Genomic DNA, 12935 nt, shown 5'->3' with positions numbered 1-12935 from the left:
TAATTTGCTACGAGTTAGGAAGATACTATAATTGGCTTAGGAAATTAACAATATCTTGGAAGTAGGTTGATGAGAAATATCACAGAAAAGGAAACCCCCTTCGAAAGTTTATATGTTGATCAGCCCATGTTGCAGTTTATTAGGAAATTAACTCATAGAGAAACAACATTCCATACAGTCAAAGAGATCGAACAGGGAAAAAACACAGAGACAATATCATTCATCCTTTCAATTCATATAATATACATTTCAGTAACTTCATAGTTAGTTCCACCAAAAATTGAGGATGTTAGGTTCTTTGTGATAAGTCAACAACTATATACATGCTTAAATGTTACGCATTAAGAGACTAATACCAATATCTTAGGGAAGAAGAAACCAAAATATCATGCCCTCTTGATTCAACCATTCAGATTATTGGACCAAAATGTTCAAAAAGATTGAACTACAAATTAATGATTTGATTATGATCACAATCACAATAATCTGATTTCAAACTCCAAAGCAATCCAAATCACCACAAATCTATATGATCAATCTAAATTTATATATCTAAATCATCTAAGCTATCAAGTCTTACCTAACTCTCTCTTTATCCTTGAATCTAAGATAAAGAACACTACAATACTACAGTTTACATTTCGTATTAGTGACACCATTTTTTTAGACAATTTTTTACACATGTTTTTGTGAAGTATACTTCGTAATGTATTTCAATGATCCGAACTATTTATCTTTTAGGTCTTCCCCAAAGGTCATGTCTATCAAAATTATTCAATCTAAAATCATATGACCGTAACCGTTGGATTAAGTGTTTAGTTTCTTTATAGAACCGTATTCGTTCATTTTCTTCACTACAAATGAATGTCTTAATGGTTTTGGATTTGTCTAATTTTTTGCAAGGATGATCTATGAATGATGTTATAAAAGATAGACGATTTGAATCGTTAAACTACATTACGGAGTGTGTCCCACAAAAACGTATATAAAAAATTGCGTAAAAAAGTCATGCCATAGATCTGCCCCATTTATTTGTGTATATATAATTAATCAATAATTAGTGGCTAATGACTTTAGCTTAGGTACCATAACTGTCGATTAGAATATATAGATTAGAATCCTTAGTTTTGATTTAAGGAAATAGTATATTCCATTTCCTATATTGGTAAACTATTTCGAGTACTTCAAATCTAGTTAGGGACTCAATGAGATCATTTAGTATATACAATTTAATTAAATATTAGATAGACATATATCTCACCCCAACTACTTTTGTCTTAAGGTTATTATTCAGATTTTTAATTAAGCTAGTTGGAGAAAAATATATATTCCAATGTATGAGGAGGCGGCCAAGTTGAGAATTGTTTAGTCCTTTCTATGTCTATACCATGAAACGCTTCCAAGTTCCAATATTTATTCATACTATTTTAATATTTTTATGTATTTGGCATTGTTTGTAGAAAGGAATCTTCCCTCTTATGAAACAAGAGGATAATGGTCATTGGGGAAGTTTTCTAATCTTGTTTTTACACAACTTTTGACACATTTTTATGGGGTGCATTTCGTAATATATTTCAAAGATCTGAACCGTTTATCTTTTAGATATTCCTTCAAAGATTGTGTCTGCAAAAAATCACTCAAATATGAAACATATGACCGTTGGTTTAAGAATTTAGGGTTTTTTTGTAAAACTGTATAATTCATTCATCCATTCACTACAAATGAATGTCTTCATGATTTTGGATTTGTCTCATCTTTTACAAAGATGATCTATAAATGATGTTCTAAAATATAGACAATTCGGATCATTTAAATACATACAAAGTAGATACTACAGAAATGTGTGTAAAAAATTGTGTAAGAAAAATGATGATATAGATCAGTAACCATATTTATAATCTCTTGAAACTTGCTTTTTCTAATCTCATATATTCCATTTTGTTAATCATTGTTTGATCAATTAACTATGATCGCGAGGCCTCTCAATGTCTCCCTTTTAATTTTATTATAGTGATTTTTTTTTTTGAATTATTAACGTTTCTGCCAAATCTCAATTTGTCTGCATCATTGCAAGAGGACCCAAATAAATTGACACTTCAATGTATTAAAATGTGGTGTTGTTTTATCACATTATTATGTTATTAAATAGTGATTTGATTGGTGCTTTTCACAAATAAATTCCTCAAAACTCCATTTTATAGTTCAAACAAAAAAATCCTGAAACTATATTGAAGAACAAAGAAGTCTGGAACTCAACTTTCATTGTATCCGACATTAACAATTGATACATGAGAAGTTTTTATCTTTATAATATGATTCGTTAAGTGTTTATTAACAGTTGTTAAGTCACTCACTTTCTCACATCTACTTCTGCTCAAAACACATGCAGAACATATGTTTCCACCCCTAGTTAAGTATTTTGAGGGCTCTAATTTATTGAATTCCCTTGCATTGTTAAACTTGTCCCCCTTTATCAAGGGGTAGGGTGGTTTGGGTTCTGGTCTATGAGCTAGTGCTGGAATAATGGTGAGCTTGAGATCTCAGCTTCAATGAAAGTACTTCTGAAGTACCAACTTGAACACATTGAATATTAAAGCATATATGTCTTCCATATATAATTCTCCCCAACTTTAGCTATAAACTTTGGTGTGCTTGCTAAATCATGTTCAAATTATACAAAATCTGATGCAGATTGATTGAAAATCATTATGTTTGTTCCATAATTGCTCAAAAGGCATCAACTTTATCAAAAATAAATGGCATAAAATATATCTAAAGTGTGGCCATCAGCCTGAGTTGCTGAAGTACAAAACCTACCCATATCTGCTTTTGGTGTGTATTAACAAATTATAAAGGGAAAAGGGGAATTAGGGTTGTTTAACTAGCATTCATCCACTGATAAGTACAAAAATATTTTTCTCGTCAACAGATGATAAAAAATGTATGATCATTTACCATTAGATTTGATATTAAGTCTAGAGATTAAATGAATGTGCTTTTAATTAGTGATTTAAACCATGTGCTTTTAATTAGTGGTTTAATCTCAAGTTTTGATATCAAATTCAGCACTTATGACCATGGATTCTTGATCACAAGGTAACCAAGAGAACGAGCCTCTTGATGATAAATAACATGAAAAAGGAGCACAACATTTGAAGTGGTTCAAAGATTATTTTAGGGAGACTAAATTTGGAAACTAAATAATGTGTCACAAATAAGAAATAAGCACGTTAATCAACATTTAAGTAATCATTCAATCATCAACTGCCATGACATTTAGATTACAAAATTTAGTCCACAAATTCAATATCCTTAGCATTACCCGTAGTTTGTTGGCTATCCCACATTGGCCAAAGGGAAGAAGAAAGAAGTGTTTAAATAAGGTTACCTCATTTCAACTAATATCAAGACTTTTTGTAATAAAACTCTATACCTAATAGATTAAGCATATGATAATTACCAAGTTAGGAATCAGTGTCATTGGATGTGGGGCGCTCGGCCCGCCTCCCTTAAATTTCCACATGGTTCAAATATGGAAGAAAAAAAAGGTTAAAAGAACGGACAAGGCCTCAAGATGGGTCAAATTCAATCCCGAGGATCTCAACTGCTCTTTAATTTTTCATATCCCCTCATCTTGATATTATTATCATTAACCTTTCCATTAGTGCTAAAGATTACATCACATGTCATAATCCAGTATTCGTAGCTGCAACTACAAATGATAAAAGATATGGAATACTTGAAGTTAACATAAGACATAGCGCAAAATTAAGGGTAATGACGTTCTATAATTCATACAACTGGTCCCATTGAGTGGAATAAGACTTGATTGTTGTTGTTGTTTTGGTTGTTTATTTTTATATATTTATTTATTTATTGATGCAATAAAATAAAACTACAAGCCTGGTTCCTTTGGTCACCAGGTAACCAAAGATTCATGGTAATCTACTTCTGAATTTGATATTAAGGGTCCATATTCAAATGCTAAAAGCACTACTTTTTCATCCTTGAGAAAGAGAATAATCATGCATTCTTTGGTCACCTGGTGATCACAAAAATATTTTTGTTCCAACCACAAAGAGAGGTGGCCAAATATATTTCAAGTCATTGCTTCCAAGTCAAAGTTGGGAAGGAACCTTACTATGCAGATGAGGAAACTTGAAAATTCAAGTAATTTGGACCGCACTGAAACGAGAGTTCAAATATTCTTAAAACCAAAATCTGGTTTTTTGAAAAATGAAGTCAATTCTCTCTAACACATATGATTCTCCTGGTACTAAAATAGACTGGGAACGAAATTTGGTCAGCAATTTTATCACTTCCTTTTGTTATCACGATCACAAGGAATTTATCCTGGCCTGGTGGATTGAACATCAGAAACCGCAAATGGATGGCTTAACTTCATACAACACAAAAACTATCACGGCGACGGCAACTTGATGGCACAACTAAAATGTGAAGGACGGCAACATTGATGGCCAAACTAAAACGTGGAGGACGGCAATGGTCGGTTTTGAATACTAGGGTCAAAGTTGTGAGTTATGCAAACTTAAAAGACCATTTTGTCACAATAATCCAAATTAATTATATAAGGTGTGGGTATTGGCACTTAAAAATGACCTCTTGCTTTCCTTCTTGTATAAAATTTTCTTGTGTTTATATATTTTGAGTGCAAAGTAACTTTTTTAGAACGTTGATTATAGCTTGATATTTAAAATAATTAAAACCACCACTTAGTACTCCAGTCTAATGGTATTCCTCTTCACTTGTAAGTTAGATGTCTTAGGTTTGATTCTCGCCAAAGGCGAATTTGAATCAAATTATTGCTAGCTTATTGTGAGGCTAAGCCCACCTCATCTCATTTAGTGTAGATAATATCGTTTGTTAAAAAAAAAAAAATTTAAAACCAATGTAACTGAAAACACATAACTATCAAATTCCTTGCATTCTCTCTGAATTTGAGGTCAATCTGCTTTAACAAAATTTAAAAGAAATGTTGGTCTTTTCCAACTTCAAAGAAATTGCACAAGTACTTTCCTTCACACAATTCACTAGTTGAAAAGATTAACACTTCTACAGTATGTTATCATATGCGACTTCGTTCTGTATTACATTGTTTCACCGATGCAAGGACTCCTTCAAAATTCAAATAGATATTCGCTTCGGCACAACCACGAGCTGCCTGGTAAGTTCTTCGTACCATACCGGAGCACATCCTCAGCGGTTTTGTAATTACAATAGCAGTAGAGATGAAAAAGAAAACCAAATTAACTACAAAAATTCATAGGTACAACTCTCTGTCTCTCTGCCTTAACCACCCCCCCCCCCCCCCTCCTTCTCTTCTCTTATGCTTGTGAGGATGTTTTGGTAACTTTAATATCCCTCAAAGAGTTATCTTTCTTGACAATACAATTGTCTTCCTAGACAAATAGACTAACATCTTTATAGAGCAAAGAAACTGACCTATGACATGCTTTTAAGAGCCATTCCAATGTCTGAATTTACATATTCCACGTCGTTTTCCTTCAAAAGAGTCGCAGATAGACTGCACCATGGAACGAACTGCAGGTATATGAGCCAATTCAGCATGAAGCTCCTGCAAAATGAATATAGTTCCATTGACCAACAATTGAAAAGTTTAGATTTCAGAGGGTAGAGAAGTCGTTGAATGTGATACCACATTAGAAAGACGTTCTTCAAAACCCCCAAAATTTTCATCAGCAGGCATGAATATCTTTTGGTAAGCTGTTCTCAGACTTCTCATCTAGATCCTTGCACGAAGGAATAGAAGCTCTTTTAGACATGCAATTAAATACAAAGAATGTATACTATTAAGATGAAACATCGATTAATGAAAACCTCTGCTGCTGTGAATCCATTACGCCGTAGACCCTCAAGATTTAAACCGCGAAGCGCAGCTCTTTCTCCTGCAACCATCATATACTTTGGAACATCCTGTGTAATCTTCAGGGATATAAAAATGAACAAAATAAATCAAGATTCCACAGTGAAAATTTTTGTGCCAAATGTTGCTTCATGTTGCACCAATCTCATAATTCACTAGTTCGAAGCAATAGTTCAAGTCTCCACGTTGCATAAAGATGGTAAAAAGTAAGACTGTCATACCACAGAGCCACCGCCAATGAATGAGAAAGAGCCAACATGGCAGAATTGATGAACTACAACAGCCCCTGCAGTGTGAGCATAATCCTACATTTGAAATGCAACTAAATATCAGGTACTGCATGTAGGATCGAAGTAACATATTCTTTAACTGAAGTATGCAAAACAGACTATACATTTGATGTCGAAGATAAGGAGTCTGAAATGCAAGACACAATATAACATTGTGGATTCCACAAAAAAATACAACGTATGATATCATATGTAATCTGTGTATCAAGTATATTTCTTCGATCAAAAGAACATATCTTTCTATGACAAATCAGCCAATATCCGGAAATTTGAAATTTCATAATCCAAAGAAAGCGCAAGGGCTTACTTCCACCTCAACAAAGCCTGCTAGCAATGTATTATTTGCAAAAATGATGTTGTTTCCGATCTTGCAATCGTGGGCAATATGACAAGATCCCATGATAAGATTGTTATTCCCAATAGCCTGATCACATAACAACAATGAGAGCATGAAAACTTAAAACACAAGTATGAAAGAAAAGCAATGAGCAATCCAGATACAGTTGTATCAGTTGACTTCGAAGACCGGTGGATTGAAGTACACTCTCTGATGTCATTGTTGTCTCCAACATCAAGGAAACATTCATCCCCTGACTAAATCACAAAACAAACACAAACTAGTGAACTTGGTATTAAAATTTTGAGTATTGTAGTGAATTCGTTAACATATCGAAATTGACCTTGTACTTCAAGTCTTGGCATTTGACACCAACCACAGCATGGTGCCCAATAACATTATCACATCCGAGCACGGTACGCCCCGGAAGATCATCTCTAACAATGGCACCACTGCCTGACAATTTTTGCACAACAATGAAAAGACTTTGACATCAAAATTAAAACTTTAGCAAGCTATCAACAATGTATACATAGATATATACATATACATATACATACATACATACATACATATATATATATATATATATATATATATATATATTCAAAACTCACGTCATCAAAACACAACGCTCCCCAACTTCTGTATTTCCAAAAACATGGCTTCCGGGGTACAATCTGCAGCCATTGCCAACCTTCGCCGACGACCCAACAGTACAAAAGGGCCCAATTGAAACACCCTGATCGCAGAAACACAAAAGCCATCGACGCTATGAGTTTCGTCACTAAAAGTAGCTAATTTAGTTGAATACTGGGATGTAGAGCGAAGAGAGTTACCTGACCCAAAACGGCATTGGGGTGAACGATTGCCGTGGGATGAACGGAGCCGGAGTTAAGGGTGCTGAATAAGCGGAGTAGGGACGGCGAGCTGAGGCTGCTCAGCGCAGAGCTTAAGCGTTTGCCGCCAACTTTTACCAACGCACGCATGGTGTTCGTCCCGTGGCCTCACTCAGACTCGTACGTTTTCCTTTCAGCCCTTTATAGCTGTTCTCACTTTGTAGGCCCAAATTTACCAATTATCTCCAATAGTTTGACCAATCTCACTCAAACTCTTCTCAACTTCTTTTTTTTTTCTTTTTTTTTTACAAATTTTTATTTTTATTTCTTTTGTCTAAAGGACAAAATTCTAAATTATTCTAATTTACAGATCGACCGATTTATGCACAACGGGTCAAAACACTAACCTGATCAACTCCTATAAGGGCTTTGTATGGTCACAGGGCTCGCACACCCTCCGAGCCTAGCCAGAATTTGTGCAACAAGTAAAGTGGCAAATTTTCAAAGTAACCATAATATGTTAATCCTGAGTATAAGTATGTCGCCATGTGACAGACTGACAATGTTTTAGTTATACACAAAACTATTCCGATTAGACACTTTGCTATATAATAAGGTCAACTTATGTGGTCTTCCGAGCATTACTCTTCAATAAATTATATGGCAAGTATATCGTTATGGAGAAATCCGATAAAATATCGCGATATCTTACTCCTAAATGACAGTACAAAAGCACATTATATCAAAATCTTGCACAAAAGGACATTTACTCAGGAGATGATAATTAGTAACATGAAGATGCCATTTGTCTACAGTTTGTCTACATATTCAACATAGATTACAGGTAGATTACAGGCATATCTATCTCTCTTACAACTAACTACAACAAGAACTAACTATGCTATTTATTATTTGTTAGACACAAAAATTTATAGGTAGCCGGTGGGATGTCTGCAGATTGTCCTCACAAGGCCTCCTTCAAGCAAGAACGATTCGTCGAATTCGCAGGAATGTCATCGCTTTCCAAAATCCGAAGCACCTGCGGGAAACAAAATAGACAAGATATAAGTTCACAAAGAGATCACGGTTAACCTTTCTGCAGTGAGAGAGTAACTTGACATCAACACATACCTCAGACATCCGAGGCCTCGAACGAGGGTCTCGCCTGATGCACAAGGAAGCACATTCCATCATGTTGCTAACCTGTTGCTTCGAATAGCAGTTCCTTAACAGCGGGTCTAACAGTTCAAAAGTGGCGTTCTTTTTTAGCAGGGGGCGTGCCTGCTCCACAGAAGTGAGTGTAAGCAATGGCCAATATGTAGTAGAAGATAACTCATCAGCAATATCAATTTAGAGTTGTTTTACTCATACATACCCATTCAGTGAGGGACTGTTGGCCTCTCGGGCGGTTTAAGTCCATAGCTTTCCGTCCTGTAACGAGCTCTACTAATACTACTCCGAAGGAATACACATCAGCTTTTTCTGTGATTTGTCCACTTTGAGCATATTCTGGAGCCAAGTAACTACATTAACACAAGGTTTCTGGTTTAGTCAAAATTTATCCATTGGTAATTTGATATGGTTAAGAGCTCTCAAGTCGTGTGGGCTTACCCGAATCTTCCAAGTATTCTTGTTTGCATCCCAATGTCTCCATCTGGTTGCCACCGTGCGAGTCCAAAATCTCCGACCTGAAATCCAGAAGTCAGATGGTTTTACTCCAAGTGATGCATTTTACACAAACACTCATACGCGGTGCAATTCATCAAGGAAAACGTAAGACTGGTGAAAGAGTACTTAAAATGTGTTTATAAGTGAAGAGGAGAGGATGACCTACCAATGGTTCAAAATCATGGGTCAGAAGGATATTGTTTGGCCTCATATCGCGGTGGACAATGCAACCCACTCTACACTCTTCGTGAAGGTATCGCAACCCTCGAGCAGCTCCAACTGCAATTCTTTGTCGTGCAAACCATTTTAACGGGCTTCTGTCTTTCCCTGAAACTTTTTAGCATTCCCCTTTATTAGGTTGGTCTCAGAAGTAAAAGCAAAACAAATTTCTAAAAAGAGTGCTCGCGGTTTTATATCCGCTGTTTTGAAAAAAGGAATGTTGAACATACCATATAGATGAGAATCCAAAGATCCATTGCAGATATATTCGTAAACTAGCAACCTTTTGCCATTCTCCACACAGAATCCGATCAGCATTACGACATTACGATGCTGCGCACAGCTTAAGACCTCAACTTCTGAGCAGAATTCCTGATCACCTTGAGAACTAGCCAATTTATGTTGCTTGACAGCAACAACCTGACCATGTGGTAAGACGCCTTTGTGTACGGAGCCATATCCACCTTCAGCCAAGAAATTTGCTTCTGAAAATCCACCTGTAGCAAGTTCCAGCTCGGCGTAAGTGAACCACTTAGGTGGATTTCCAAATGCAGGTGCCTTGTGCTGACATATCGAACACAATGGAGGAGGGTTGGGAGGTAAGGGCCTGGATACCGAGACTGCTTCACGTACACTTCTGCGTGAGATTGATTCACGTACACTCCTGCTTAAGTTCAAATCAAGCCTATAATTCAACACTTCAACATCAGGTTCTCGATTTAAGTTGGCTAATTTATCCAGCAAGGTTCCATATGTTGAAATCAAAGCCTTATCGTAATGTCTCTCTGAAACTTCTGCCACATATCTTGAAAATTCACCACCGGAACTTAGGTACTCTGTTGTCATCCATGGCTGGTAATATGAGCTTGTGTGATAAGAAATCCGGTTTTCATTGTTTGCCTCATTGTCAGAACCATTCGCGTTCTGATACTCTTGCTTTAACCTCCCCAAAATTCCAGAATTCCAGCACGATTCAGTCCCTACATCTGAGCTTGATACAGATGATGTTCCAATATCCGTAGCACTCAGAGGTGACTCACGGTCAAAACTACTAGTTGGAGTCACACACGGCCCTCTAATCATATTCCACTCTTCAAACTGGCTATTCGTACGTTCTGAATAAGATTCTGAACAAAGAGGCACTTCACATACCGTCTTTGGAGAATTAACCAAATTCAACTGAAGAACCCTTGGCCCAGATCGTTTCATAACCACGACATTGCATTGCAGGTTCTCCAAGCAGTGTTTCTTTTCACATTTCAATCTTCTGCACAAGTTTGTAATACGATTGATTACTTGAACCGGAAGTAAGGGAATGAAGATTAACGCTGTGCTATAGCACTTAATAGTAGAAATTAAGGTTACATTAAATGTATTACTTGTCCAATATAACCCAGTTTGAATGAGCTTTCTTTGATTCGGAAGCCACAACACCACACGGTGAGCCAGAGACAATCTTTATCCGGACCTTTATCTGTGAAGAAAAATATGGACATAGATTAGTATTAGTTGTAAAGCATGTTAGGACTAAAAATTGGGAGCGAAACGACATTGATGCACTGACTTTCTCTGGATCATAAACATCTCGGAGTTGCAGCATCATCTGAGAGCATGAGTCCACAATGTCATCCTTGTTATCTAACATGGTTCCTGAGAGAGACCTCCGGTGACTCGTGGTGCAATCGTTGGTAAATCTTGCAAAATCCCATATCCTTTTACCTAGACAGATGATGTTTTCAACAACCATCAACTCTGGCCGCATTGATATAAACTCGAGCACAAAACAAGGAGTAAAAATTTACCAAACAAAAATCAGACATGTCATGCATAAGTCAACTTGGTTTTGGAACCGATATCAAAGCTTCGAATTTGTGAAACACCTCTATCAAAATTAGTACCCAATAGACAAATCCAGAGGAAGTGTTAACCATAACATATTTCCAATTCACTAGAAATTTCCCTAAAGATCGAACTTCTTACAGTCATAGGAGAAAAAGATTATGTCATAAAAATAATTAGAACACCAATCTTAGACATGCCACACTAAATAGTTTGCTCGTCAATCTAATGGGGAGGGGGATCCGGACTTGGCGCAAGGGACGGGCATACTGCCTTGACCAACTGGCCTAACCCAGAAGTGCAATTTCTTCGATCGAAAGAAAAGGAAGATTACTTACTTGAGTGAGAAGGAATGACAGCCAAAAGCTTGACATAATCACCAGGCTGCACAACATGAGTCAAAGCCCACACCAGAGCAGTCCTTGGAATTTCCTTCAATGCTTTCACAGCCACCACCACAACTTTCCCATCACCCTGCTCTTTCATAACTCAGCACACCCAGAAATTCTGAAATTTAACAGCCCCACAATTCCTCAACACACCCCACAATCAAAACCCTCATCCAGATTCTCCATCACAGACCGTACAGTTCATAAAAAAAGCCAAACACAGAAGCAGAAAAGCATGCATAAATCACTCTGGGAATAAGCAGAAATTATGAAATTTTGCATCCCAACACTAACTCAACACACCCCAAAATCAAGACCCACACCCAAATTCTCCCTCATAAGCCGTACAGTTCATAAAGAAAAGCCAAACCCAGAAGCAGAACAGGCATGTATGATTCACTATGGGAATAAGGAGAAAAATCTGAAATACTACACCCCAACAATCGAAACCCACATCCAAATTACCCCTCACACGCCGTCCAGTTCACAAGAAACAAAACCCAGAAGCAGAAACACGAATTAATCACTGTGGGAAAAGCAGAAACGATTATATCATGACAGGCACAGAAACCAAATGAATCAACTTTTCGAGCCTTTACCCAGATGAGAAAAAAAAAGCAGGCGCACAACAGAAGCATGAAAGTAGGGAAGCCTACGCGCACTGTCTTCAATGTGTACTTTAACAACACACCGACTCAATCTGCCGTTAAAGCCACGAGCTTTGGGATTATTGCAAAAACAGAGCAAATATATTTCTCAAACAAAAAAGTTTGGATTTTTATTTTTATTTTTTATGTTTTATATTTTTGCATGAATTTTGATTAAGCCGCGGATGGAGGGAGAGAGAGAGAGAGAGAGGGAGAAGCAGGTGGCCTAAGTTGGACTTCTATGTTGATAGATTCCTACTCAGACTTTGCATAATTGTGAGAAAGAAGCGCCAAGGATAAAGCATGTAAAACGACAAAGGGAAAGATTAGGTTTTAGGTTAAACGACAATGACTGGTTTATAAATATGTAAGACAAGAGATCTTAAATAGTACATACATCAATGATTGGGGTGGAGATGGAGATGGAGTGGAGCTTCTCTTTCTTGCACTCTCTAACCACTCTTTGAAAATAATTTCTATGTCCTATTCTCTAGTAAGAAGTTATATGAGAAAGTGCTTAGTTAGTTGTAATCATTTGATTTATTGTTTGAATAATGTTCCTTATTATCACCTAACCTCGTAACTAGGGATATGAGGTGTCGATGATTTGTAATATCAGGGGGCATTTTTGCTCAGCACTCTTCAATGGTGGTAATATTCACCACTCTACTTATTACTATTTTATGAGTTTAAATTTTGAGATTTGTGTCTATCCACTACACAGATCTTCAAATTTAAACTCATTAAACGATGATAAATAAAGTGGTGAAATTTAAACTCATCTAACAATAATAAATGGAAT

The 12935-nt window shown here is 36.5% G+C and overlaps 2 protein-coding genes across 6 annotated transcripts; both read right to left on the bottom strand.

Moving 5' to 3' along the window:
* Positions 1–5033: 5033 nt before the first annotated feature.
* Positions 5034–7582, bottom strand: LOC103450203 (probable acyl-[acyl-carrier-protein]--UDP-N-acetylglucosamine O-acyltransferase, mitochondrial). Of its 3 annotated transcripts, XM_029088435.2 has the most exons (10): positions 7372–7582; positions 7150–7274; positions 6876–6984; positions 6697–6789; positions 6503–6619; positions 6127–6210; positions 5860–5964; positions 5678–5764; positions 5464–5596; positions 5034–5192 (listed from the first exon to the last, which is right to left on the bottom strand). In XM_029088435.2, exons 1-9 carry the CDS (start codon positions 7519–7521, stop codon positions 5477–5479), a joined length of 990 nt encoding a protein of 329 aa, XP_028944268.1. In that variant the 5' UTR covers positions 7522–7582; the 3' UTR covers positions 5034–5192; positions 5464–5476. The 3 variants fall into 3 exon arrangements, with proteins under 3 accessions (XP_028944268.1, XP_028944272.1, XP_028944264.1); XM_029088439.2 differs by having other exon boundaries at positions 5034–5596; positions 5678–5771; XM_029088431.2 differs by having other exon boundaries at positions 5034–5596.
* A 539-nt stretch (positions 7583–8121) lies between these two features.
* On the bottom strand, positions 8122–12401 carry LOC103450218 (inactive protein kinase SELMODRAFT_444075-like). 3 transcript variants are annotated; one of them, XM_008389538.4, is made up of 10 exons: positions 12086–12401; positions 11436–11604; positions 10823–10977; positions 10638–10732; positions 9489–10525; positions 9206–9372; positions 8983–9059; positions 8747–8894; positions 8503–8652; positions 8122–8410 (listed from the first exon to the last, which is right to left on the bottom strand). In XM_008389538.4, exons 2-10 carry the CDS (start codon positions 11581–11583, stop codon positions 8336–8338), a joined length of 2052 nt encoding a protein of 683 aa, XP_008387760.2. In that variant the 5' UTR covers positions 11584–11604; positions 12086–12401; the 3' UTR covers positions 8122–8335. The 3 variants fall into 3 exon arrangements, with proteins under 3 accessions (XP_008387760.2, XP_008387756.2, XP_008387766.2); XM_008389534.4 differs by having other exon boundaries at positions 11436–12390; XM_008389544.4 differs by having other exon boundaries at positions 9206–9366; positions 11436–12390.
* Between the last annotated feature and the right edge of the window lie 534 nt (positions 12402–12935).

This window comes from Malus domestica, chromosome 02, assembly GCF_042453785.1.
Source record: "Malus domestica chromosome 02, GDT2T_hap1".
Classification (NCBI taxonomy): domain Eukaryota; kingdom Viridiplantae; phylum Streptophyta; class Magnoliopsida; order Rosales; family Rosaceae; genus Malus; species Malus domestica.
The sequence above is the reverse complement of the archived record's forward strand: the minus strand, read 5'-3'. Positions and strand labels throughout refer to the sequence as shown.

Bases quoted from the DNA above. Each gene is read 5' to 3' on its own strand.
- LOC103450218 (XM_008389538.4), bottom strand. From the start codon at position 11,583: ATGAAAGAGCAGGGTGATGGGAAAGTTGTGGTGGTGGCTGTGAAAGCA. The intron at 10,733-10,822 runs GTCAGTGCATCA...TTTTCTTCACAG, and splicing joins ATGTTTATGATCCAGAGAAA to ATAAAGGTCCGGATAAAGAT. The intron at 9,060-9,205 runs GTAGGTCATCCT...TCTGGATTTCAG, and splicing joins CCCATGATTTTGAACCATTG to GTCGGAGATTTTGGACTCGC.
- LOC103450203 (XM_029088431.2), bottom strand. From the start codon at position 7,521: ATGCGTGCGTTGGTAAAAGTTGGCGGCAAACGCTTAAGCTCTGCGCTG. The intron at 5,965-6,126 runs GTATGACAGTCT...ATATCCCTGAAG, and splicing joins TCATTGGCGGTGGCTCTGTG to ATTACACAGGATGTTCCAAA. The intron at 5,765-5,859 runs GTTTTCATTAAT...GCAAGGATCTAG, and splicing joins ATGGATTCACAGCAGCAGAG to ATGAGAAGTCTGAGAACAGC.